Genomic DNA, 27987 nt, shown 5'->3' on the forward strand with positions numbered 1-27987 from the left:
AGCTGAAAAAAGACATCGTCTGTGTGTCTGAGCAAATCACTTCCTCCTCTTCTTCTTTTTGTGTTTTTTTTTTTTTAACAGCGTGAAGAGCCGTGGCGTGCAACACATGAAACAGGCTCGTCCGGTCGGTTTACAGATCTGAGAAAACTTTACAGCTACAGGATCAACACAGGAGCTGTGAGGAGTCTCAACACCGATACGTGACGACAGCGTGTGGATCAGCGGCAGCAGCAGAGGTGACAGGAAAATGAGAAACTTACAAAACATTAGAGTATTATAGTGAAGGTTACACCGAGAGAACTGGCATGCAACTCTACGAACGACTGTTTCACTACTGCATGCAGTCAGCTGAGGTGGTTATCCTGAGCGTGCCCAGTTTACCCTTCAGTGAGGGATCATCACTTACTGCTGCAGAGACACACAGAGAGCTCCTTCACATATTTACATTAAAACTGCACTTTAGAAGAAGACGTACGTACATACAGTTCGTACAGTAGTTAGAGCCTCGACGCCCCTTTACGTCCTTATTCCTCAAAACAACAAACCATCCTCAAATCACTGTAACAGTTTGTTGACCAGGTTAGTAGCTTAGTAACTAAAGCTTTCACCATTCTCATCAAGCCCCCGGAGTGTGTTCACGTGCACACTAGTATCCCAAGTAATGCTCAGGTCTCGGGGGGCCTCCTGTTGTGTGTGGCTCTTGTAAACATCTCATTAAACTTCTATGAGTCACACATGCCCTAAAAAGACAACTTAGACTCAAAAAGCCTGTTGTTATTATTTCAATTTTTTACAAAATTTTAGTTTAATTTGTGGAAACTCTGTTAGAAATCAACAAGAATATATATATGTGTGTGTGTGTATATATATATATATATTATATATACACACATACAGGTTGGTAACAAATTAAAGAAATGAGTGGAGAAATGAAATGAAACAGATGTAGATGCTTCCACACAGTTGTCCTGCATGGTACAATTACACAGTTAATATCCCATCATGCTTTACTCTCTTTTTTTCCTCTTTCTTGTCGCTGATGTCGTTGTTCCGTTGTACAGTATGATCTTATGAGTTTCCTCGATAATTGTGTTTGCATCATTATTATGATAAAAAGGCCAATAAATATTCTCTGTGGCAAAAACATCCCATCATGCTCTGTGGCAGGCGTAATTTTCAGGTCTTATTTTGTTTCAAGATGGAAAGAAGAAAAAGATGGCGGGGGCACAAATGGCACGGAGCTTCAGTCACAAGTGTTTCCATAGGAACAGAGACTAAAGTGACATCTGCATGTAGATCTGTGAGAAAGACGTCAGTAAACAGATGGCGCACATTTGATGACGGTGATGCTTGTGCATTAGCGTTTAGTGCATTAGTGTGATATGTGAGGACAAACAGAGGAGCAGCTCTTCCTCAGCTGGCTGAGAACGTCAATGCGGGGACGTGATCAGACTGTGTCATTACAAAAGAGGTGCAAAAACTATCGGCACATCTCTACAGAGATGAGGACAGAGGTGAAAGAAGTAGAAGCTTCACCGACTTCCATGGAGAAAGGACCGACATGGTTTTGGGTCCCGTTGTTTCATTAGAGGGAAGAGTTAGTCATCGGAAATCAGTACAAAGTTTTTCTGAGTGATCACTTTTATCTCATGAGATATTTCTATCCTGATGGGAGGGGTCTCTTCTAGGAGGACGAGGGGTCACTGAATGGTTTGAAAAGAAGGAATAAATTTCTACATAACTTCAAAAACATGCCGGTTTTTGACACTTAATAAAATAATACCTCTCCACTTACTATTTACAGAACATGCTGTTTACATTTCTGAAATCCATTGTCAAACGCATGAAGCCACCAGCCTCCGACAGTGAGGTGCTGCTCTAAGACCAGTGTTTCTTCAAGTACCTCTGAGCCTTCGACTCTCTCTCTATATCTAATCAATATAAATCAGTTTCACTCAGTTTCAGGGTAAAAACCTTTGATCTCCGGTTCATTTCAAACCCTCACGTTCGAAATCTCTCGCAAACGAAATCACTGTAATTGAATCAGACACAGCTGTGCCACTCACATTTCGTCTCACACAGACAAGACTATCCTGCGCTAACCTGCAGACAGCTGACCTCCCACATCACACTCTGATATAAGGATCCGTCTGCAAGCTGCACACACAGCTGTCAGCATCATCCTCATGTGCTGTTGAAGCCACTCGCCCCTGGGCTTTCATCTTCCTCCTCTGTAATCAACACCTCCTCATCGCTCCTCACAAAACAGAGACTCCCTGAAGCAGACAGTTCACACACACACACACACACTCCCAGAGATCAACGAGCCTGCGAGCTGGTTACAGACACACTTCACCATCCTGACAGGCAGCCAGACAAACTCCTGACACCTACCTGCCGAACCGACGGAGGTGTAAATATCTGTGATTCTCTGCAGAGACGTGATGACGGATGGAAACGGGGAGCAGGGACAAAGCAGGGAAACATTTAACTGACTGTTACAGAGCGTCTGCGGCGCCCACTGAGTTCAGGTTTACTCTTTTTCAGACCTCTGGTGAAGGGTGTTTTAAATTTTGTCACAAAAAAAACTTCTGCATGACTGGGTTTAATTTTCAGGAGGAATGTATCAGACTGAGAGGGCAGGCCATGTTTTATATTCTTAAGGCTGCACCAAAATAAACTCAAAGATCTAGTTTTTGTGAGTCCAGCTTTCTCTGGACAGCGTTCTACACAAAGTTTGGGATTTACTTCGTCATATGTCTCAATCCCAATTGAGTTTGTTCGAATGTGCGAAAATCTACAGGCTCCAAAATATTCCCCCGATATTCTTTTAACAAACAAATCCAGTGTGTGACACCAAATAACCTGCTGGCATTCTGCAGGAGGTTACTCAGGGTCACTGTGATCTTACTCTGCGGGACGTTGGACATGCAGAAGAACGAGAAACCTGGTCTCTGTTATAGCGGGAGCAGTAGCAAATTAGAGAAACCTGATTTCCCTCCTGAGGTCCGCCTTGAATGCGCTGCACATGCTCGCTGTCTCTCTGCTTTCCCGCCTCCAGTTTCCTTTTGCGATGTCATTGGATGCCGCTAAACGCGTGTTTCTGACTTGTCTCAAAGATACTGCAGCTACAACAGCATGGTATATTAAACTTGTAACATCTGGGGTCAGCTAACAACAAGATGGAGACTTGTCTCTGTACGACCCGTGGTGACACGCACGAGTCCAGATTCTCCAACTCAAACCTCAAAAATGTTTGTGACAACTTGAGCGAATCGCAGCACAAGTTGAGCCTCCTGCACTCGACTTCAGTTCGTTATGTTACTGGGAAAATTGTATTTAAACCCAAGTTTCACTCCTGGTAAACATCTTTAAGACTGCAATCATCATCCAGATCATGGGTGAGACGCAGCCAACTGCTGGGAAATCTGAGAAAAAAATAAACATTTAGATTTTGGCTGGTGTAAGCTACAGTACATTATGTCTTTTCCTCCAACTGCTGGTCATATTATCAACATGGGAAACTGAGAACACTATGTGTGTTAATGATGAGCACAACGTTTCTGACTAAGGTGACTGCAAATTAAAAACAGACATTGATTTCATGATTCGTTTTGAGGAGTGAGTAAAGGGTCAACAACAAGTAACTTCCACTGGCTCTAAAGACATCAGCTGTAAACACAACGGCACTTTAAGGCATCATAAACTGCGGGGTGTACTGCAGTGCAGCCTTAAAAGTTGGATTCAAGATATTGACGGTGTGTAAAACAACTTCAGGGCCTTCGATACTACTTGTGGTTGAATCTAAAAATCCTCACACCCTCAAGATTATCAAGCAAAATCATCCGTAACATCAACGACGTTTTCAGCTTCGTGCTGGAAACATCTCCACAAGTTCACTTCCTGTGCACACAGGGGGTTAAAAACCAGATCTTTTAATGTCTTTTGCGTGTTTGTGTGTGTCCCGCTTTAGTCTGGTAAAATAACCCCCCCTTTTTACACACAGACCTTAAAATTGTCGCTGGAAAAATAAGTCCGGTTGCATTCCAGCGGCAGAGGACGGAGGCCGTGTGTGGGGAGTGGCAGCGCGTGTGGTGAGCCTGGTAACGACTGAGGAATGAGGCTCTGGGATGAGGAGTAACAGAAAAGGCTCGTGTGGGAGGTTTTCGGAGATGACACACACAACCTAAAATGGCTGTGTGAAAGTGATGAGAGACAGACGATGAACGGTGGGAAATGTGAGATGGAGAAACAGAAAAGAATGAAACAAAATCAAACAAAAAGAAACTCAGGATCAACCATTATTTATTCAACAACTTATGGTTAATTTTGTAAATGATGTTTTTTTTGTTTTGTTTTTTACATGAACACTTTGATTCGTGTTTAAAAAGAAAAAGAAAAATCTGATGTTTTTCATACATTTGAGATTCAAGTTAAAACTGAAATCAAATCCAGTATCTGCTCATTTCTTGTGCAACATTTGGATGAAAAAAAAAAAAAAAAACAACTTTGGAAAATCTGATTAAATAAATAAATAAATAACATGACAATTATCTCAAAACAAAAACTCCAATATATGCTATAGCTTATATCTGAGTCAATGACTAATGTTTTTTTGTTTGTTTTTTTTTAACATTTTTAAACTTTAATAAAGAGATTAAACTGCAACGTGTCGTCTCACCTTTCAAACTGGGTAGAGATTTTTCCTGATTTAAGAATCTGATCTGGAATATGTTTTGATAACTTTGTTTGGGGTTTAATGTCACGTAAACTGAGCGCGGCCGCTGAACTGAGGCTTTTCTAAACCTTTATTAACAGTGTACGACTGCACACTCTGGCAATGGAAAGACGCAAAGTCCAATTTAAGTCCAAAATACGCGTCTGCAATGAGCCAGAAATTTGCGTGTGTTTGTGTGTGAGTTCAGTCAGAGGCTGAGCTGAACGCAAACACACACAAACACACACACAGATACTGTACACTCCCACAGACATGGCCGCTGTGCTGGTTGCTAGCTAGCTTTATAGCTACTGTCTGTGTAGTTGGTCAAATTTGAGGCAAAACTTGGCTTCACTTTCTGCCTGAATACAACATAAGTATAAGTTTTCTGTGTAAATGGTGGTGGCTGACCTGTTATTTCAACTATTATTATTAGCAGTTAAATAGTTTATAATATATGTGTAGGCTTCAAAGACTTAGTATGAACCCGAGAGGTCTGTATCTGCAGACACAGGCTCTGACTCCGCATCATGTTTCCCTGGCATTAAAAATGTTACTGATCCTGTTTTCAGTCTCCAGCTGCCTAAACTCTCCTTCTTTACTTCCACTGAAAGAGAAAACTTTTCATATATTCTACAAAAAGTAAGCTGGTGCAAAAAAGTGGGTACATCTGTCCTCAGAAAGTCCATATAATCAACTACAAGCACGTCACCCCCCAAAATAAACAGAGCATCAGCCTGATATCAAGAAGAAAAGCAGAATCCACAAGATACTTTCTTGGTTTTTCAGTTTCACCATCCACTTCCTTTTTCTAATTAACATATATTACAATATATTTTTTTAACAAATTAAACACCTCAAAAAGAGAGAAAAACAAAATAAAATAAAAAAAAAAGTACATGATGCATAAATGACTTATTGCTCTAAATATTTGTTCTTCTAGTTCACAAACTCCTCGAGCTCAACAGGAATCTTTTAGGACGGTTTGTGTCGTGGTTCACGACACAGTTCAGTTTCCCTGCTGAAGCCACGTCAGACTGAACATTCACACCCTGAGTCCATCAAGTAACACACACCTACTGTATCAAAAATGAAATAGTGCATTTACAGAGTGGCAATACTCGGCAGATAACGGGCAAAGAGAAGGACAGCGAGCTACGATCGGCCATTATTTCCTACTACTCGACTAAAATGTCAAAAAGAAAAAAATCACTGAAAGAATAAAGCAAGGCAGAAAACAACTCTCGTCCTGGTTCCTGAACTGGCTGACAATGAAAAACGACTGATTTAAGTTCACTGTCAAAAAATGCTTCTCCTGCCAACTGCATCTCTCCGCTCCCTTAGCTCGACTTCTTTCTTTTTTTTTTTTCTAAAGACAGCAGCAGCTTAAACAGCACAGAGCAACGCTGCTGCCAGCGGTGAGCCGTGAACTCTGCTCCACTCCTCGCTCTGATGCCGAAGACGAGGACGCACAATCATCGACTACCGTGCACGGCGGCAGAGACCTCCGTTTTGTTTTTGAGGCTGAGAGATGTCTGTGTTTGGGAGATACGTGCAAACAGTCTTTTCAGCGACTGGTGTGTGGCGTTCTTCTGATTTTCATATCAGGGTTTCTACAGGTTTTTCTATTTCAAAACGTAATTATTTTTTTCCAGGATTCCCTGAATGTATTTGAAGATTTGACAGGTTTTCATATATCATAATCACATCCTGGCTGCATGAGGGAAATATGACTGTCACGTCATATCAGTGACTTTATGGCTAAAATACCAAAATTCTTCTTGTTTAAGTTGTTTACTGAAAATGCCAAATACCTTCTGCGTCCAGCTTTTCTCTGTTTCACATCACTGTGGAACTGAATATCTTTTGGGTTTTAAACCACTGGCCGAACAACAGAGTCTATTTTAAGACGTCACAATGGAGCTGTAAAATTGTAATAAATGCTTTTGTCCATAATAGAAATTTAATCAGTGAAACATCTTGATTAAGCATAAAAAAATTATAAACATTAGCTCGTTTCAGCTTCTGAAATATGAGGATTTGCTGATTTTATCTATTCTACATGATTGGTTTGGATGACTGAACTAAACGAGCCTGAGTGAAAATAATCACGCATTAAACAACAAGAGCTTTTCATATTTTCCACATCTCCTTTCTTGCAGGCGTTGACACCAAAAAACACGACTGCAAAGATTGTGTTGTTTGAGGGACCAGTGAGAAAATAAAAGGCCAGACTGTAGGGCTGTAACTAATATTTCCATTATCAATTCATCTTAAGATTATTTTCATGATTCATTGATTAATCACTTGATGTAGAAAAGAGTTTCCTGGTATCTGCGGTAACGTCTTCAAATAGCTTTTTTTTTTATTGTGCAACCAACGGTCCAGACCCAAAGCTGTTCAGTTTACTGTGATGTAAAAACAAAGAAAAGGAACTCGCACTGCTGAAGGTGGAACTGGTGAAATGTTTGGCTTGAAAAATAAAGACAATGATTGTCAAAATAGTTGCCAATTCACTTTCTGCCGAATAACGAATCAATCATTCGACTTATCTCCACCAGACTGAGCTGAAGACAAGTGTATGTTAAGGTTGTTAAAACAGCATAACATTGCACATTGGCTTCTTGACCTTTGACCCCCTGAATGCCTAGAAACAGTGGCACTGCCGCTGGTGTACACAGGGGCCACAAACGGCACCCTCTCCTGCCGAGTGTAATCGAGAAGTTGTCACAACGTTCCTCCGACGTGTTTACACTGGCTGCTGATTTATTCGGCGGAGAGCATGCCATGTCCCGCCCGGAGCGTCTCTAACCTAAACACAACCCTTCAGCGGCGCTGGCTTTGGCCCATGTATGGGGCGAGTGTTTACCCAGCGCCCATCAGTCTGACTGGTCCCAGGCCAAGCAGAGCCCTCGCCCTGTCAGGCAGCGCTGGGTCCTGACCGGGACAGCGCCTGATGGAAGACGGGCAAGCTCTTCATCATCCGCACGTACGACAGCGGATTCCGGGAACGGATTAAAACGGAGCGTCGCCCACTCAGCGTTATCTCAAGTACCACTCCGTCATCTCTGTTTACACCTGAGCCCTTCTCTAGTTACTGCGGAGGAATAACAGAGGGCTGGCCACGACCACAAACTAACAGTCAGTTCTGTTCAGCAGATAGAGGTGGATCAAACGTTTGCTGTGGGTTCACGCTGCAGGCAACACGACAAACAACATTTCCCTCAGAGCTGAGCCGCCTGGCTTTCTTCATAACCAAACGATTAACCAAACATCTGCCTTCTAATCAATGTGAAATTGATCAAAGCCTCCCAGTTTTTCCAACAAAAGCCTCTTATTTGATCCATTACAGGAGGAAAACCCAAACATGAGGTCAGTTAAGCTGTAAAATAATGCATTTCTATTCCAAAAGATAATGTGCGGGCAACACTTTGGGCATTTTTCTTGCTTTTTTTGCGTTTTATAATTTGAATAATTAAATAAACAAATCAAATATGATCAAAATAATCATTAGTTAACTGGAATATGGTGTCAAAGTAGCCGAAAATACGACTGGCCAAGCTGCCTGCAGTGTGAACACAGAGCTGAGTATCTGACTCCAGTATTATCTCTAATCACCTCCTCCTGAGGAAAACTTGTTTCCAGTCAACACACATTCATTGCTACAGTGCAGAGAACAAAAAAAACGAGGACTCAGGTTGTATGTGCCTAAAATTCAAACTACCTGATCTAACGACTGAATTCACCTTCATCCCAAAAACTATATTACATCAAGTGTGAAGAATATCAGAGCTCTGCTGTCTTCTTAAAAAATACACAACAGTGTATAATCCACAACATGGGCGTCAAGAGAAGGCCACTTTGCATTTAACCTCTGAGGGTTATCGTGCTACTCGTGCACAAGAAGCTGCTTTCACCCTCCGACCAGACGACCTCCCAACAGCCGACGACTGTTTCCTGAAACAGAAACTAGTAAAAAAGAAAAATAAAACTCTACCACGACCCACAGCGACCACTGACTTATATCTGGTTGGTGCGTTTGTTTACGTGTCCCTACGTTGACTGTGAACCTCCCTGTTCATAAAGTATCAGTCGGGCTTTATTTTTTATGGGGATGTTTGTTGATTTTTCGGAATAATCAGAATCTGTTGTTAAATGTGCCTCAGTGCAACTTTGGCATTTTACAGAGAGCTACAACGAACACGGGAATAGACGTGAAGACAAAAGATTAATACAAAATGAAAAGAAAATTACAGTACAGACATTTTTTAACGTTGATGTTAGATGTTGCTAACTTCACTCATTGGCTTTTCTAGGCAAAACAGCAACACTTCTGCAGCAATAATCTTTTTCTTTTTTATTTCAGAGGGTGTGATGACCCTAAAACTGATTTTTTTTTTCATTATTGTTAGAATGCATATATAGCATTTGTTAATTTTGTTAATTAATAATTTCATGTTTTTTTAATTCATTTTTAGGAATTTCTATGTTGCGTCTAACAACGTCTTTGGTTGCACTCACCATTTAAACATTCCTATAGCCAGCAATAAGCTTCCTGTCCAGGTACAATTCAGAGAACATAACAAGTGACTTCACAACATGGGAGTTTGATGGAGAAACAAAATAAAAGAGGAAAAGAAACTGAGTGGAATGACGTTGATGACGATGATTTTTTTTTTTTTTCTTTACTGTGCAAAGTTCAGAAATGATCTATCATTTCTCTGAGATGATGACATGAATGAAATGAAAGGCAAGACGGTTCACCTCAAACTTTAAATAATATATCTCCTAATATATTTTCCAAAACATAATTTTTGATGAATTTTTCAACCTTTTGCCAACTTTTAAGTCGGGAGAACTTAAACCACGTCTTCATGTCATTCTGTTCCCCCTGTATTAATAAGTGCTTGAGTCAAATGAAACAAAACCAAATATCAACATATGTTACATGATCAGTCCAGAAGAGTTTAACATAATGGCAATTTAAGTGTCTTTTTGATTTTGTGCATTTTAAAGGCAATCAGCCTCCTATTTTCATTTTTTTTTAACTGTTTAGTCGGAGCTCGATTTCTGGTGAAATTACATTTTGAGAAGGGAGCTGTTACCTTTTTGACTTTTCTCTCCAGATCCATCTGGTGTCCGCAGTTTTCTGTGACCGCGTACTAGCCACGAACTTCTCAACAATATATATATCTTTTTTTTTTTTGCTGTGTGTCCTTTTAGGAGAAATGAGTTAGCTGTTGAGTGTGGCTGCTTGCTCCTTCTCCGCCTTCTCTTTGGCCTTTTCCTTCTCCATCAGCTTCTCCTCCTTCTGCAGCATCACCATGATGTCGGCCACCTGAGTGGTGGAGATGTCGATGTCCTCCTTGTCGATCAGTTCCACCACCTGAGGGGATAAAGCAACACACGGGGAATTCATTAAAAGCTTCGGAAAGACTCGGTGTTAAATCTGAAGCATTTCTATATGATTCATTTTAAAAACTTGGGGCTAAAGAAAAAACAAAAATTTATTTTTAACTTTTATGAACAGTCAAAAATTCTCACTTAAATGTTACAGCTCTGATTTTGATACGTAGGGCAAAAATATTTTCCTTTCTATAACAGCTTATGATTAATGGCCCAACCAGTCATTTTTGACTATATAAATCAAAGGTATATTTTATATTGGATGGAAAATCAATGTATTGCTTCTTAATTGAAATTACAAGCCTATTTAGAAAGAAATCCTAAACGTCACTCTTTTAATAAAACAACCTTTTACAAACCAAAACATTAAAATTGTTATTATGTGTCGTTTAAAGCATGAAATTAATCATATTAACCAATTAAATTACTAATAATCACTAGCAGCATTACCCCAAATCCACATGTTAAATCCTGATGTTAATTACTGTAAATAATCATCAACATAATCCAGATTTAACAAACGACAACAATAAATGAACGATGTGTTCACAGCTAACTAACGAACTAACTCTAATGTTGTTTGTCTGTCACAAAACTCAGAAAGAGCTAAGCTAGTAACTAAAAAAATACAAAACGAAAACTACAACATAAATGGGGAAAGTCGCACTGTCGACGCACTTTGATGACGTCGTCGATGTCGATCTTCCCGTCCTTGTTGTCGTCGAGCGCCTCGGCGATGCTCTGCAGCTTGTGCTCTGGAATGTTCTGGATCTGCCGCATGACGTTGATCAGCTCGTCGATGCTGATCAGGTTCTCCCTGAAGGTGTAGAACAGACTGTATACAGGAAACGGTTACCAGGTTTGACCGCACGTAAAATGTGGTGGAGAAAGTCTAGAGGTCAGGCCCAGATCACACCAATCAAACTGATTTTAGAGTTTCATTTCTTTTTTTTAAATTTACAGCAGGTTAAATTTGGACAGAAGGGTTCAATCATGCCTAAATGCAGTGCAGCACACTTCACACTAACAGATTCACTGATTTATTCTTAAAGCTGATATATATTGTGGCACGAGGAATAAATTAGTCTTATATTAAGGGTGCTTTCATTCACAGAAATATTTTCTAGTAGATTTATAAATCAAGAATTTTAATAAAGCTCATACTTGTTCAGCCTCATTAAAGGTCACAGATCTCTGACACAGACTCACACAGTCTGAATTACCTTTCAAATCAAGCAGCTTAAAAGTCAGATCTTTGTATTTCAGGTGATTTCATTCATTAAGGGATAAAAACTGTTTAGTAAAATTGGAGCACAGCACTCAGTGGGCAGCACCTCGGAGTGGGGAGGAGAAATGGAAGCTATGGATAAGGTGAAAGCAATGACTGATTCCTTTTTACAGCACAATCTCAGCAGCTGATGGTCAACAACCATAATGCAGGATTAGCATCGGGCAAGCAAGCAAATGGCGGTTTACCACAATGTGTCTTACCTTGTGGCATCACTAGCTTTTGTAAAGAATAATCTGTAAAATTTTAAATTAATTAGGAGCTGGATTTGGTCTTAAACATGTGAACTAAAACAATTATTATCAATTTAGTTTTTTTCTGGGGAAACCTTTGGTTCCTTGTTTTATCTCCACCACCATTTTACAGTGAAAGTAATGATGATGATGAAGATTATGGAGATGATGAGGATGATTGTTAGAAAAACAACAAACATCACGTATACATAAAATTAGGATATCAACAAATTAAAGCACATTATCAAATTTTTAAATAAGAAATAACTTAAAGCTATAAATGTTATGTCATGGAGAGATGAGGTAAACAATTCATAGGCAACATTTTGGCCAGACTTTTTGAGAGCGATCATAAAACACTGTCAAACAGGCGCGAGCTTTGCCTCCTCAGACAGAACTGCCTGCAGAAGTTGCACAGTAGAGACTTGAATTATGAAACAGCAGCACTGGCTGCTTGTTGGAACAACGGCCGACAAGAAATCTCCTCCATTCGTGCGAACAGTGACTGTCCTCGACATCAAAACGTTGCCTTTGCATCATTCACTTTCAAAAGCTGCACAACCTTCACAGACACAAACACCACAGACCTGAGAGATGGAGCGGAAGCCATGAGAGACGGGAAAGCTTCAGTCTCAAGGGGAATAGTTTGGGTTTGTCTGCTTTCTCTCCAGAAGTGAGAGGATTGGACAGGTGTGATAACAATCTTATTCAATATATTGTGTTAAATTAGTGAATCCTTTAAAGGGTAAAACCCTCATAATGCCTCAGGTCTTTGCTTCATTAGCTGTGGCATCACTACACTGTCGCACAGCAGCGATGTGGAACGGAGCTGTTTGCGTATTGTTCTAAGCTTCAGCTGACAGCAGCGCAGTGGGGAGAACGACATGTTTGGCTCTTACCCAACAGGTGGCGTGGTTCCACTGTCCATCTGTCCGTCCAGGATGACCTTGTCCTTCTCCAGCTCCAGGATGATTTTGTCGATGCGACCGATCATGCGGTTCACTCTCTTGGACAGACGCTTGCTCGCCTTTGACTCTTCCACCGTCTTCTCCTGGCCGCTCTTAGAGAGCTCCTTCTTTATTTCCTCCAGATCCTGGACAACACACATCACAGAGACACAAATTAAAACACAGAAAGAGCATTCCCAGGCTCGCAGAAGCACACTACACGCTTTCCTTATTGTCCATTCTGAGACAAGCTACTCAGAAACCTTTGATTTGAACAGCAATACAGCTTGACCCTCATCTCCCTACAGTAGTTACTGTCACAATCAGGCACCTCGTTGTATTCTTGGACGTCATCTTTCAGTTCCTCCAGCTCTTCTTTCTCCAGAGTCAACAGCCTCTTTTGCTCCTTCAGCTTTGAGCAGGCATCGCTCAACAGGTCAATCTCTTCCTTGGTGATCTCCTCGCCCTGAAACATGAACATACGATTGAAGAGATTTGCTCCAAAGTATTTGATTATCACTGCTTGGATAAAAACATTTGTCCTTTTTAAAAACACACCAATATGTAATTTGAAGCAAACTAAATTAAAACCGCTTTAAAGACTACTAAACACAGTAGCTTATGGTCACATTTTCCCCTCTAAAATGGTCGTATGTCACTATAAACCCCAGTTACATTGAGTCAAGTGTGTTCTCTTAACAGGAAACACATGTTCATTTAATATAAACCCACATAAGAGACCAACCCAAACACACAAAATGGTTAAAAGAGGGAAGCTAGAGAGGATGTCGGGATACTCCCCATAACCCAACAACATGTTACCACAAGATGGAGGGAACTGTGTGCAGCTACAAAGGGAAGAAAAGGTTCAACTCGGCCAGTGACACTGCCTGGGAGGATAGGCAGGGAGTACAGGAGGAAAAGTCCATACAGATGTGGGTCAAACAGAATTTGCAAATCATATTTAGCATTTGTTTCACAATAATGACCCTGGTTTGTCCACACTGCAGCCGTTTTTCATTCTAGGAAGAGGGAGGCTGTATTTCAGGCTTACATGCTCCCTGTTGTTACAACTTGTCTGCGATTTGTCTGAACTCTTTACGGTAATTTATCTTGTCTGCTTTTCATCCCACTTAAGAACACACAAAGCCGAACATGAGCGTTTGTGGTCTGCCCTCGCTTCGTTTTCTCCTGCTCTGTTTTCCTGCCGCCTGATGTCAACATCCACCTAATCATATACCCATAAAACCTTGTGTTTAGAGGTCATTTCCTGTAATTCAGATTACGTCTTCATCCCCCTCTGAACGGGAGATCAAACAGCAGTCAGAAAAGGGAAGAACAAATGCCACAATTATGTGCAAGTACTGATTAACCCGCATCTGGGTCTGCTCAGAGAAAGACGGGACAGTGTGCGTGCAGGGACGGACTGGTACGGATGTGAGGGTCGTGTTGGGAGGAGACATTGTTAAACCTAACCTGGTAGCGCAGGAAAGCTTGCCACTGTTCAAACTGCGCAGTCCAGAAGACACAGAGGTGACAAAGGTGGCGACAGGTGAATGATAAATAAATGACTTAGTAATAAACAGAAAATGTGTCTAATCACAATGTCAAATATTAATGTTTTTGTGGGTTCATAGTAACTTTGGGTAAAGAGGCAGAAAAATGATCCGTGACATTAATTTTTTGTTAATTATAACACAAATTTAACACCATAACTAAAATATTATCTTTAATACATTTGGATTTTGGAATTACAAAGATACAATAAGATGATATAGTGTATGTAACATGATATATATAAAAGGTTTTAATAATCAAAAAAATATAGAATTTATATCTGATATTATAAGCAGCTAAAAGTTGTGTAAAATATTAGTAAAAAAAAAACCCTGTGCAGCCTTTTATAATCTTGTGATTCCACCAGCTGTGTGTTTAGAGATGTTACCTTGATTCCCTCGATGACGGGCGCCGTATCCCTCAGCGTCTCTGAATGAGCAGACTTGTCCGCCATGGAAATCGCCTCGTTGTGCTTCGCCCTCTCTGCTTCAAGCTCCAACTCCCCCTCCTGCGATCAGCCACACAAACAACGACAGGGCTCAACAAAGTCACAGAGGAGAAAGAAGCCCACCTTTTTATAATGCGTACGACAACACACACGTGCTTCTCGGGCTCCACGACACAATCAAGTACAGTACTGCTGACTGAACTGTGTCTCTCGTACCAGGTATTTAAAAACTAGTCTAGTACCAAAAGCTGCCATTCGCACACAAATTAAATAAATAAGGAGAAGAGTCTTTACCCTGGCAACCTTCTCTGCAGCGTCAGCCAACCTCTCCATCTCACGGTCCTTGTTGTCCTGGCGTATGGTGGCCTCCTCCTGCAGCGTCGTCTCCAGTTTGGTCTTATTGTCCACTTTGGAGAGCTCCATCTCTGCCGCCATCAACTGGGCCTCCTTTGTCTGGAGGGGGAGGAGGAGGGAGCATTGAGTGAGTCGTTAAATACGTTCCATCAGATTCTGGTCTTTTTAATACTTAAATAAAACACATTCATTACATATCCAAGCTCTGGCCTGTGCACATACCACCATCTCAGGGAGCGTCTGCAGTGTGGTCTTCAGCTGGTCGGCAGGGGACAGGGTGTCGGGGAGGAACATGGCCCGAGACAGCAGCAGCAGAGAGGTGGGGATCTGTTGGTTCAGATGCAGCTCCAGCCACTACACGCACAACAGAGAGACGACACATGTTTCCACAGATTAATAAAATTGTTTGAGTCTCAATAACCACATTAATTAATAAGATGAATCAGTGAGTGGAACGATGCATCAGTTGGGGCTGCAGATACTGTGATAAGATTTCATTTTGCATGTACTTTTTTCCCTTTGTTTAAATAATGCTTTTACTTTGTAAGGCTTGAAAATGACCAAATGCTAATATATTACAAATGGCACAGATTACTAGCTTTTCCAGTCAATGCCGTGACACCAAGAACGCAAAAAACTAGGACAATAATGTGTTGACCAGATAATTAAACCCTGGAAATATCCTCCATCCCTAGTTGTTGTTGTTGTTGTTGTTGTTGTTGTTGTTGTTGTTGTTGTTGTTGTTGTTGTTGTTGTTGTTGTTGTTGTTGTTGTTGTTACCTGGCTGAGTTGCTCTCTCAGTCGTTCTTCTGTGACTCCCAGAGACCTCATCCCTCTGACGCGACAGGCTGCCTGCACCTCGTTCACGTTCAGACTCTCCACTCCTTCCTCTGCTATCAGCTGGATAAACAGAGCACAGAGGTCACACACAGCCTCTTAAATCAATTCACCTCCATTTCACCACAGCTGGCTACCGTTTCCACAGATTTCTGATTTTCCTCTATCTGTAAGTGTAGCCGTCTGCTCAGTTTTGAAAAGTGATAAGAGGAAGAAAACTGCTAGACCTGATAAAAAGGAAAACTGTCACCTCAGAGCTTTATATACCTTGTCATCTGCGCGGATGGCCCTCAGCTTCATGATGAGCTGGAAGCGGAGGAAGTTGTTGGTCCCGATGGACTGGAGCTCCAGGAGGCGGCACAGAGCCACCAGCTGGGGTCGAGTCAGGTTGTCCAGAGTCAGCTCATCCTCAAACAGTTTGGAGAACTTGATGATCTGCTCATTGCTGGGTCGTTCCCCGGAGTCCCGGATCTACAAAGACAAAGTTTTTACGACTTGTTAATGTTTTTTCAATGATGGCGGTCTTCTATAAGTCTGGGAGGGGGACAGGCCGGACCCCATGCAAAAATATATCTGTTTTCAAACATTAAATCAAGGAGTTTCATCAGAATTCTCTAATTGAGACCTAAACATTTCATATTTGTCCAAATGTTGGTGTCATAAAGTCGTTTCTAACAAAGTGAAATTCATAAGCACTTTAGTTACATGAATGACCTGATATTTCAGATTTCAGCCATTTTGACTCTTACATATATAGAACACCAGACCAACCAACCACAGACAATTCACTGTTTCCACCACCAGAGGGCAGTACTGAGCCTTTCCCCTATGTTCAAGCTGCCATCTCTCTCTGGCAACACTGACACCAACCTTCTGGAAGAAGGTGGAGAACTCCTCCGTCACGTCGCCTTGGGCAACCTTGTTCCTCAGAGCGATCTCCTCGATGGTGTCCTGCAAGAACTTGGCCATCTCCAGTTTGACCCTCAGCTCCTTTTTCAACCTCTCCTCCTAAAAAAAACAACAACAACAGGTCATAAGTCCAATGTGGTGTAAAAAATAAATAAAATCCACATTCTACATAATAACTGTGATGAATAAGATTAGATCCAATTTAGTAAAAGTGACACTTATTAGGGCGACACAAAGTGAAAGGAAAACGTAAAGAGAAAATAAGAAAGAAAAGAACTTACATTTTTTTTTTAAAACAAAGATATTTACATTGCATAATTATAAGTGTTGCCACACATAAGCAATGTGGAACAACAGGTCAGGGATCCTGTTACGATCCAGATTAGATCGTAATCAGGATTAACTCTAGTCAGGATGAGACTCGTTAGGATCCTGGGTGAAAGTTCATGTCGACACATTAGAAATCAACATTCATTTCATTATTAAACTCTGGATACCTGTATATTCTCACTGATTCTGCAACATGGGAGACTGTGATATTCATTTTGTCAAGATTTATTATTGAGAAACATCAGTCTTCAGAATAATCAAATACGTTTTTTTATATTAGATGCTTTTCTTTGTCATATCATAGTGAAGTGAATATATTTGGGGTTTTGAACTTAATAAAACAAGCAATTTGAATATGTGACGTTAAGATGTGGGAGATTACAGCTGACATTTTGAACCAATTAATAAATTAATTTAGACAATAATCATTAGCTGCAGGCCTAGTTGAGACACTGTGTCTCAAACCACACCCACCTGAAACTAGACTACACAATTCAATTGCAACTACAACAGCTGGCAAAATCATCTCTAAATTTGACTTACGCATCTTTTGATGCAGCTTTGGTTTAAATAGGAAGCACAGATTTCCTTACCTTCTTTGACTGTGTCTCGAAGGTAGACGGCAGCATGTTGGGGAAGAGTTTCAGAGCTACAGGAAGCAGGAACTCCATGAAGGGGACGATGATGAACACCAGGAAGGGGAGAAGTCTGAAGACGTCTGCACATGTTCTAAGAAACTGGGGAGAAAATTCAAGAAACTGGCATGAAGACGATGTGAAGGCAGCTTTGAGTATCCTGAGGTTTGAGGCCAACGTCCACTTGTGACCGTCTATGTCAGTGTCTGCTACTGTTTGGTTTCTCAACAATGAATATGGCTGATCAGAATAAGTACGACAACATCCTACGAGTGCCATTCATTTGCACCAGGCCGTAGTTCTTGCGAGCCTCCAGCAGAGAGCAGCATCGAGAGAAAAAGCCACCGGGGGGAAACCTGTGAAACTGTTTACCCCATCTTCCTTTGTCTCTTGGTACAATCACCCTGCTCAATCCCTCTAATAACAGTTCCAACAGTCAGCACTTTTAACCCTGTGCCCATACATCCCCAGAGCAACAGAAACCTCCTAATTCACTGGTGCATTATTTGCATGGAGCCGTGGACCAAAGTGAACATTCTGCCTCACAAGGCTCAAAAACTGCCCACTTGAGCCAACAGGAAGCACATTTGTTCGGCACAGACCTGAACAATCCTCAGGGTATAGAAGTACCGGGCAGACACTAGTCTACTTCATTGTACAGCTGTCCAACTGTGGCTTACTGACTGTCCTGGGACACAATCCCAACCGGCCATCTACAGAAATGGCCCTGAGGGGAGAAGGCCAAAACACGAGTCCTTCTTTCTCCGCCCTTTCCACCTGCATGTCAGTAGACCAGTAGGGTGAAGGATTTAGGCTAGGCTGAGTGAAAAGGCCTTTGTCCACGGGCCCATTGACATGTATATCATCTCCCAGAGTTCCACATCAAAAGGAGGGTGGAGGGGGTGAAAGATTAAAATAGAAGGAGCCTTAAACGGAGGCCTGAGTATTGTAAGCGAATATGAAAGGAGGAGATTAGGGAGGCAAAGCCAGTCCAGGTTGGATGAATGGGGTGTAGATGGGTTCGGGACATGCGCTCCGAGGGAGTCAGCTGCATTTGAAAAGGTGCAGATGTGATGGTGGTATGGGTTTAATGGAGGGGAGGGGTGGGGTGGGGGGGACATGGTGGTCATCATCAGCACTGACCAGCAGCTATTAGCACTGCAGTGAGGCTTCATTTCCCCTGTGTCTTCAGCCTAATCACACAGAACATGTTGGATGTATTGGAAATCGAAATAACTAAATTATATTGTTTACTGTCTTTCACTGGAATCATATTGTGATGCACTACTGCATCTATTAAACTGAGAATAATTTCATTTAATGCATTTGTCAGAGAGGGGGGGTTGACATTGTTATTCCAAATTACTAGAAGATAACAGATAAACATAAATGGTGTGAGTCGATTTCCCATAAATTTTCCCATAATTACTCTCTATAACATTTTTTCATCTTAGATAATCTTGTCATCTCTAGAGCTGAAACAATTAGTCGACAGACAGAAAAATAATCTTCTATTACTGTGATGTAATCAAGTAATTTTACAAATCCCAAGTGAAAGCTTCTAAATTGTGAGCATGTTCTGTTTTCCTCTGTTTTACATCCCTGTAAACTGGACAGTTGGTCAGAAAAAACATCATCTGAAGACGTCACCTTGGACTCTTGCAAAAAAGGATGGAGTTTTTAACACAGTCAATTATTTGAGATATAATCAGCAGATTAATCAATAATGGAAATAATCATTAGTTGCAACCCCAGTCTCATTACAGATCTTCATTTCACTGGTTTGGAGCTCCAGCCTTTTACAAACACGGCAGGTCCCTTTGTTCTCGTGTGTCAATCTGAATTGTGAAACTCCACTTTTTAAACATGCCTCTGCACTGATGCCTGTAAGTCTGGCACCTTTACGTCCTATAAAGTTCCCAAACAGCACCTGATGATTACAATCAGAGACATGTTATTATAATCCTGTATTTTTAATGTTGTAGAAGATGTAAAGATGGGTATTCATGCTCTTGTCAACCTCAGGAGTTCGTCGGTTTTGGCACGTTCAAAGGAACGAAGATGAACATGGATTCAACTTGGCTAAAATGCTCTAGCCAATGTCAGATATAGCATATAATGTGGGTTTTCAACAATCATTTCTATTAGTCACCGTGGTGGATGAAGAACCATCATATTCAGGTTTTTATTTATGTTTTTAATCTTTTAAATTTAGCTATTTATCAAAATGAGCTGGTGAGTTTTGAACTTGGCAGAGTGTCTCAGCCACAGTGCAAGATTCCCAGACAAGGGCAGCAGTGGCCCGGTCATCCAGTCACTCGATACTTCACACCTTCAAGTGGAGCATTCACAGCTTGCCAGTCATGTGGACTAAGTCTGTACCGTCCTGTACTACAGGAGGGGGGAGGGTGGCAAAACTAAGTGAGGCCTGAACTGACCTGCTCACCTTTCCCTGAAATGACACCCGAGTACCAGTTCCTGCATCAGATTACTGCCGTGAGCAGCGGGCATGAACCCAGGCAGCTTCTCTGGATGTCAGACGCCCGGGTGCCATGAATTCAAAACAAGTAGCTGATTTTGTCAGAATATGAGAAGAACCTGTTGTTTAAACAGTTTCTATTGCTTCACTGCTTGTTTCTTGTTTTTCTTCAAAGCCGTGTTTATTCTGCATCTGGTTTAAATTAATGATTGTAAAACTTTATCCACATATGAGTGAATGATATGGTTACATCATCAGTTAAAATTTAACTATAATCAAGAGGTGTTTTACTATTTCAACACATCTCAGTGAAGTGAAATTTTATTCATTCTAACAAGGTATTTCATCACATGGCTGCAGTATCATCATAAACTTCCATTAAACTTTCAGGAAAAGTAACTAAGGTTATCATTGTTTTGCTGTTTTTTTTTTTGTTTTGTTTTTTTACAAAAAAGTGTTTATGAAACTTTCGAGAAGTGTAAACGTTTGATGTAAACGTTGGGGCGAAGCTGAAGTTAAATGAGGAGTTTTCTAATTAAAGCCACAACGTGTAAAAGCTTCTACCTAAAGAGCTTTAATCAAGCAGCCGGATCTGCTGAGCGCCTGGTGAGTAAACACTCAGCGTGCAGCCAATTTCTATAATTGATCCCATTAGGTTTGAGAAGCTGTGGATTAAACATTTACAGAACAAGATGTCTGGGCTGCCTTGAATCCTTGCTCAGTCATCCCTGATCTTTAAATTCATACTGGCTTTCTACTGTGTGAACCACTGAGTCAAAGAGGAGAAATGGCCTCGTTAGACTGGAAACAGTGGCTGACGGATCAGTTCTCCCATTACTGTTTCTGTTCAAATATAATGTTCTGTAATTGAGCAGACCTTTGAATTTTTTTTTTTTTTTATAAAACGGCTGACAGAATACACATACTCTCCAGATATGGTCAAAATATACCAGTAATTCACAGTTTCCTAAGCCCCGCCCCTTAGTTACTGTTGCTAGACCTGTAAAATTTTCCATCCCAGCACAGCACACATGCAGTTCACATTGACAACTGTTGCTGGCAGATTTTACCCACTGTTGCTAAGTAGCTGATCAGGCTAACATCAGCTACATGACATGCTTGAAAATAGTGCTGCAATGATTTGCTGATTAATTGATTATCTGATCAAAGTAGAATTAATGTGCAACTATTCTGATAAACAGTTAAGTCGTTTAAATAATTTTTCAAATATGCCAAATATTTGATGTGTCAAGCCTAGGACCTTAACTTTTAAGAACAACCTTTACTTGAAGCCAGAAAACTCAAATTTAACACATTGATTTACTTCAAATGAACATTGGCACATCACAGTCTAAACAATGTGTAAATGTAAGTCGCAGTAATGGCTGCTCGACAGTGCAACACAGGAAAAAACATGTTCCTTGGTAAAACATCATCTGAACGTATAGTGTATAGTTCTTCCCTGCATGCCTCACCTGTCTCCTCTCACGTCGGGACAAGGTGTGTCCGTTCAGCACCCTCCACAGCATTCGCCCAGCAATGGTGGTATCGATCCACAGCAGCCTGAAGCCGTGGTAGTAGTGCTTGATTTCATCTATGACCCGCTGTCGGAGCGTCCGTCTCACAGGTTCTGCATCGAGCGTCGGACTGTACACCGGCCCTCCTTCCTCCAGCTTCTTCTTGTCCTTTATCGAACGTAGTGACTTCTCCACCTTTGAGTCGTCCCATCTCCTCCTCGAAGTGTGTATCCACCTGACGCCGGAGATGTCCTGTGGTCGTGCTATTGTCCACTGGGTCCCTGATGCGATCGCAGGGTACGTTGAAGGGGAGGCCCCTGGCACAAAAGCGCAATACAGTCGCTGTGAGTCCGCGCTCTGGCAGGGGCCCACGTATCCATCTGACAGGGGGAGGGAAGGACCGAGTGAAGCGAACTGGGCCAAACTGCCAAGTTGGAGTCCATCAAGTCTGAGAAGACAAGAGGAGGAGGAGCTTCAGAACACAATACAATATATAAATGCTATAAGACCTATAGTGAAACTATAACACCGCCATTAAGTGAAATCTGTTACAGGAATGAAAAAACAGTACAGAGCTTTCAGAAAGTGTGTGTGTGTGTGTGTGTGTGTGTGTGTGTGTGTGTGTGTGTGTGTGTGTGTGTGTGTGTGTGTGTGAATTAGGTTGGTTTCTAACATAAAAGTAGGAATCACAAAGCTTTAAATGCTTCTAAAAGTGTTTTATATTATACTACGCACTGGGCCTTTAAAGGACTATTTTTATTTTACAAGTTACTCTCAGATGTTCACAGGAGCTGCAGTCACTGTGTAAACCCCACATTTAGTTAGCTTACTTTTGAGTGGAGAGTCTGAGGGCTGTGCAGTTGAAACAGGCACCATCTTGTAGTTTCCCTGAAAGGACAGAAAAAAAAATAAGATGAGCAGCTGAGTTCTGGTGATAAGCACCCATAAGCATATACACCCATACAGAGCACACACAGGGCTGTCATGAACTGCTGCTGATGAGTGAATGAGCAGATCAAACATCAGCAGCTATCTGCAGGGGTTGTCTGGTCTGACGCCTTAATGCAATTTTATTTCTGAACTCACTGACCGAGCTATGACACCATCAAAAACACACAGTGGTTATGCAATAATGATATAAAGGGAAGTCACTCCCGGTGTCTTATGTAACGGTCTATCTTGAAATGCATCTCGAGCAGGCCTTTGCACTGGTTTTCAGGGTTTGCTAATACTAGTTTGATCAAGACAGCCTGAATTCAGTTCACCAAAATATACAAAGACTCACTTTAAATACAGGTTTTATAGTAAAATTAATCTCTGTTGTTCTACAACCAAGTTCAGTGATTATTTAACTGCTTACTAATGTTTTTAAATATTCTTTGTTAAAGTGACTCCCAGACAGTTCGAGTGTATTGTTCCTGTGTAAATATCTTCACACTAGTCTGCCTTGGTGGCCATAATGTTCACACCCTCAGTGAGGCCCACATGGGGTTTCCTAACCCCCAGAGGCCGCTCTCAGAGGCGAAGTGCGTCAGAGAGAGGGCGGAGTGGCGAGACACTTCAAACCAATCACATGAGAGCAGATGGCTTAACCACGCCCTCCCTCTGGTTCTCACATGGCCGGCTGGAGTGAATCCAGCAAGGCCTGGTTGAACATGACAGGCTGTGGCTGCCAGCCAGGAGGACACAGAGTTTACTGGAACAGAGTCACCTTTGTGGCTGAGTGGCCGGCTGCTGCAGCACAGAAAGAAAACCCTGGAAATACAGTAGATTACCTAACCCTATATGGTTGGCCTGGGCTTTACACACATCTACATTCTGCAACAGTGTTTTCTCTGTGGGTTTATCCCTCTGCGGGTTTTAACAGTTTGGGTTTCACATTTACACTTCATTCAGTCCAAGATATGTTCCATTAGGAAGATCATTTTCTAATTCTGGCTGCACAACTATTATTTATTACTACGCTACATTTGTTCATGAACATGCTTGTTTTCAAATAACACAAGGATATATTAAATATATTAGATATATAACCTGTGGTCTATGCATGTGTTTCCTTTACACACAGACACTCCCTATGTGATTAAATACTTCTGTCTTACATAATGTGTAGTGTAACATGATGGCAATACAAAACACGTATAACACGTATAAATACTGGTTATAGCAGGTAAATTTACTGCATTAACATCACTTTCGTTACTGTTTCTATGGTAATGTGGCCGTGGATTGACACACATTAAACCTCGTTCAAGCAAAACTAAGCCTGTTTTCAGAGAACCAAAAGCTTTCAGCAACTGACGATGAGATAGAACATTTAGTTTCAGGTTTGGCGACCTACAGATGTTGCCATACCAGTTTAATTATATGTTTTCATGTACTTGGGAAATTTTCCACCTCAGAATACCTGGTCAATGATTAGCATTAGCTAAAGTTTGAAACCACATCTTGTTTTTTATGAAGCGTGTCTACTGAACCTACTGCTGATCTAAATGTTGACATCTGCAGCAAAGTTCCTCCACAGAACCATGTGAATCTCTGCAGACTCCTGAAGTATTACTGTTGCATTTGTAAAGTAATGTACAGTGTTTATTGGCCTTTAGGTATCAGATAAGACTTATTTTACAGCGGCAATGGCCTTGATTTGGTCTTGATTCAAAATAAACTCGGTCTGATTCTGGAAGGTCATGACTAGGTCATGCCCTGCCCTGCCTGCTTGACTTTTTTTTTCAACAGTTAACTCATGTGTGACTCACAGCCTGCAGGGGTTTGGCTGTAAAGCACTGAAACAACAGTCTAATAACATTTCCTTATGCACTCTGTGAGCCTCGGGTCAGTTTCCTGACATGCTCCTGTGATCAGGTTGAATAAACACACATCAGTTGTTACTTTTAGTTTCATCTATGTCAATATAGGTGCAACTGGTTTGCACACAAACAAGCCATACATTTTGTTATCTAACGATATACTGAATCTTATGTAAAATATCCTTTGTTTTATCAAAAGTGTGAGTTCACATGTATAAATTCAACTGAAATGGAGGGAAGAAAAGAAGAGGACAGCTGGTAGGGCTTTATAATTGGTTTACCTACTGGACACCTCCCATCACAGATGTTTCTTTACATTAAATCCAGAACAGCAAACAGTACAAACGTCTGCCCTGGATCCACAGCCACTGTGAGACTTGTTACGTCACTGCATCTATATCCTTTTATCTATTTGTTTAGATGTACAGAGTCCACATGTAAACAAACAAGCTTGTTTATCAGGATCAATTATAGTAAGTTTAAATCCAGACTGTTCACTTTGTTATGCCTATCCTTCTGAGTATGTAGATCTGGTGTCAGGCACCTCCTTTCACAGTACTCATAAAATATGATATTTTTGGGTCATTTCCCCTGGGAGAACACTCTCAGTCATACTGAACATCAGTGCAGAGACAACAGAGACTCACATTTTCAGGCACCTCAGTGTGAAATGAGTCTAAATCACAGTGGTTGCAGCTGGACAAACCACATGAAATGAATAAACACTCCAATGGTTGAACACATTGCTCCATATGTTGTTGTAGACGCCCTTTCACACACACCAACACTGCACCTACACCAATGCATGCATGTGTACCATCACCTTATCGCAACTGAAACTTTACTGTTTCTCTCATACTTTCTTGACGCTGTGTTAGATAATGCTCTAATCTTTACTATGTCTGACCTTACAGCTTTTGTTTGATTACTGCTAAACATCCACTCTGCAGAGACAGCACACTGGTCAATGTTCAGCAGCACTGAAGGCTAATCAGGGTGTTCTTGGTCACAACTATAAAACTTGAGTCAAAGATTGTTTTTTTTTTATTTTCCTTGTTTATTCAGAGTCGTTTAGAGCTGGGATTTATTATCAACCGATTATTATCTAAATATTGACACTGTCAGCTTTGTCCAAAGGGAGACTCATGATCAAGTTACAACTGTATTTATGAGATGCTCATATTATGATCACTACCAGGATATGAGGTAATGTCCACCATATTATAGGAATTTAATAGTGCTCAAGTCAGCACAGACATGAATACATAATGGGAAAATGAAGTCCAGTCTGTCTCAGGTGTAGTTATTAGAGGCGCTGACCTTTCTTCATGGAAGCACTGCAAATTGTCGGATAATCTGGGCCTAAAGCCAAGAGCACAGTCTCGGACTGTCCACTGCAGACAGACAAATCCCCATCACGACCCTCTCATCTATTTATAAGCACAGCTTTAATGCACCAACTCAACTACAAACATTTATCATTCAGTCTGTAGCATTGTTATCTAATTCATAAACCCCATTCACTGACAGTCTGTGACACACCTACAAATTAAACAGTGAAAGTGCAATATCTACGCCTTAATATCTACGCTGGTTATACAACAGGTAACCTACAAGGCTTATCAGAAATGTGCAGGGATGTGAAGTTACTGAGTTGGTCTGGAGCCACATGCAGTTTAACCAATTCCCAGTTCAAGACCAGTCAGTGAAGAGACAGATTTGAACAAAACATAAGAGTGCTCCTCTAAAAAGAGGGTGGACATGAATAAAATGGATGAACTCTACTCTCTGATTACTCTACTATGACATTAGTCATTGAGATGAGCAGTATATATAAAAAACCTCTGTCATTGTCTAATTTTATATCATGATGTCATTCTATAGTGAATATATATACTAAAATAAGTATGTGAAAAATCAATTGAGAAATTGTTCATGGATTAAATAACCATGTAGGAATGTCTGTTCTTGGCTAATCCAAGATGTATATGAATGTATAAAATACCTGAGAAATTAAAGTAACACAGATTTAAAAAAAAAAAAATAAAAATACTATAGTTATAAAACAGTTATGCTCAATGTCAGGCTCATTTTCCACAATGGTTTATAAAGGGACAGCACAGGAGTTGGAAAAAAACTAAATGTATTTGACACTTTACAGCACTGATTATCTATTACTCAATTTAGGGCTGTAACTAAATATTATTGTCATTACTGATGAATCAGTTAATTGTTTGGTTTGCAAAATGTCAGAAAAACTTGAAAAATAGGATTTTTCACTAGATGAATGAAACAATTAGTCAGTTCTGAAAATAGTTGATTATTTTTTGAACGATCAACGTAATTATCATTCCAGCTCTAGTAAAAGTGAGACATGTACTGCATATGAACCTGAACTAAAAGTCAAATGTTAGCAGCAGCCCTTTTCGGAAGTTGTTTAGGAAAAGCAGAAAATTCCCACACTACTCTGCATTTGCAACATCCTCATTCCTGTGGTTCCTTATTTCACAACCTTGTCCTAACAAACGACCAAGATAAACTGTACAACAAGGCATTTGGATTAACTTAAGGAAATCAGCACAACATAGATCCAAATATAGCTTCATTCGTGTTTAAATCCCATTTCTTCTTATTTTTTCCCCACTGCAGATCTTGCTTAGCTATGGCTACTTTGTGGATGCAGAATAAACAGATGGGAATAAACCATTCTGCCATAGCAACGAGCATCCTGTCAGACTGCAGTGGAAAGAGGGGGCGCTCTCCAACCAGAACATAATCCAGGTTGTCCTCAGATAACCCACATCATGTTTTGCTTCTTATTTAATTCTCATCACCAAGGTGTGGTGCCTTGATGCTGATTCTTGAGAGATGCTATACATAAACCTTTACATGCAATCCCAACATTGATACAAGGTGGTTATTGATTTATAGCTTACAGGAATGAATGGCAGACTATTTACAGTGTTATACCCAGTTATCTGCTGGTACCCTGTCACCTTGAGCCATCCACCATCTCCCCTGAAACCCAAACAGGGCCAAACAAGGACCACATACCGTGAATACATTACTCGTCTAGATGCTAATGTAACCCAAGCTAAGTTAGCTTCTTTTCGTCAAAATAAACATTAAATCTACACAGTAACAAACAAACACAGAAAAGTTACCTTTTCCTTTCCGGAATTCGTTCTTTAAAGATCGGGATGTTTTCATTAAAGGTGCCCGGGACCTCGTAAACAGGATTAACGCCATGCGGAGATCTTTCTGTCTCAACTCGCAGCCTTTAACAGTTACAGTAAACTTACAAGCTAGCTAGCCCGTTAGCTAGCGTCTGTTTGTTCAAGACGTCGAAACGAGAGAGGACCTCTACAGATACAAAGAAATCCCGAAATCCTTGTCTTCTTTTAACAGTCTACGACGCATATACAACTGTACATGTGAAAATGTAGCTCCATGTCATAGCATGCCCTTCCCTGCTTCGCGGATGACAGCTAGCCGGCCCAGACTCCCGAGTGACGTCAATCTG

General features: G+C 40.9%; 1 protein-coding gene across 4 annotated transcripts; it reads right to left on the reverse strand.

Annotated features, from left to right (window-relative positions):
- Positions 1–4288: 4288 nt before the first annotated feature.
- On the reverse strand, positions 4289–27954 carry letm1 (leucine zipper and EF-hand containing transmembrane protein 1). 4 transcript variants are annotated; one of them, XM_022750991.1, is made up of 15 exons: positions 27629–27954; positions 22488–22545; positions 21616–22105; positions 17620–17763; positions 16658–16795; positions 16055–16258; positions 15731–15850; positions 15173–15304; positions 14891–15049; positions 14537–14656; positions 12923–13057; positions 12544–12737; positions 11615–11647; positions 10802–10940; positions 4289–10103 (listed from the first exon to the last, which is right to left on the reverse strand). In XM_022750991.1, exons 1-15 carry the CDS (start codon positions 27711–27713, stop codon positions 9951–9953), a joined length of 2304 nt encoding a protein of 767 aa, XP_022606712.1. In that variant the 5' UTR covers positions 27714–27954; the 3' UTR covers positions 4289–9950. The 4 variants fall into 4 exon arrangements, with proteins under 4 accessions (XP_022606712.1, XP_022606711.1, XP_022606714.1 ...); XM_022750990.1 differs by having other exon boundaries at positions 10802–10958; XM_022750993.1 differs by lacking the exon at positions 11615–11647.
- Positions 27955–27987: the final 33 nt, after the last annotated feature.

This window comes from Seriola dumerili, unplaced genomic scaffold (assembly GCF_002260705.1).
Source record: "Seriola dumerili isolate Sdu_G_001 unplaced genomic scaffold, Sdu_1.0 BDQW01000149.1, whole genome shotgun sequence".
In the NCBI taxonomy this organism is placed as follows: domain Eukaryota; kingdom Metazoa; phylum Chordata; class Actinopteri; order Carangiformes; family Carangidae; genus Seriola; species Seriola dumerili.

What these genes read in the sequence shown, in the direction of transcription:
- letm1 (XM_022750990.1), bottom strand. Translation starts at nt 27,713, where the DNA reads ATGGCGTTAATCCTGTTTACGAGGTCCCGGGCACCTTTAATGAAAACA. An exon ending in TCTCCACCTTCTTCCAGAAG is followed by an intron (nt 16,259 to 16,657) that starts GTTGGTGTCAGT and finishes TTGTCTTTGTAG; the next exon opens with ATCCGGGACTCCGGGGAACG. An exon ending in CTGCAGAGAAGGTTGCCAGG is followed by an intron (nt 14,657 to 14,890) that starts GTAAAGACTCTT and finishes GGCTGATCGCAG; the next exon opens with GAGGGGGAGTTGGAGCTTGA.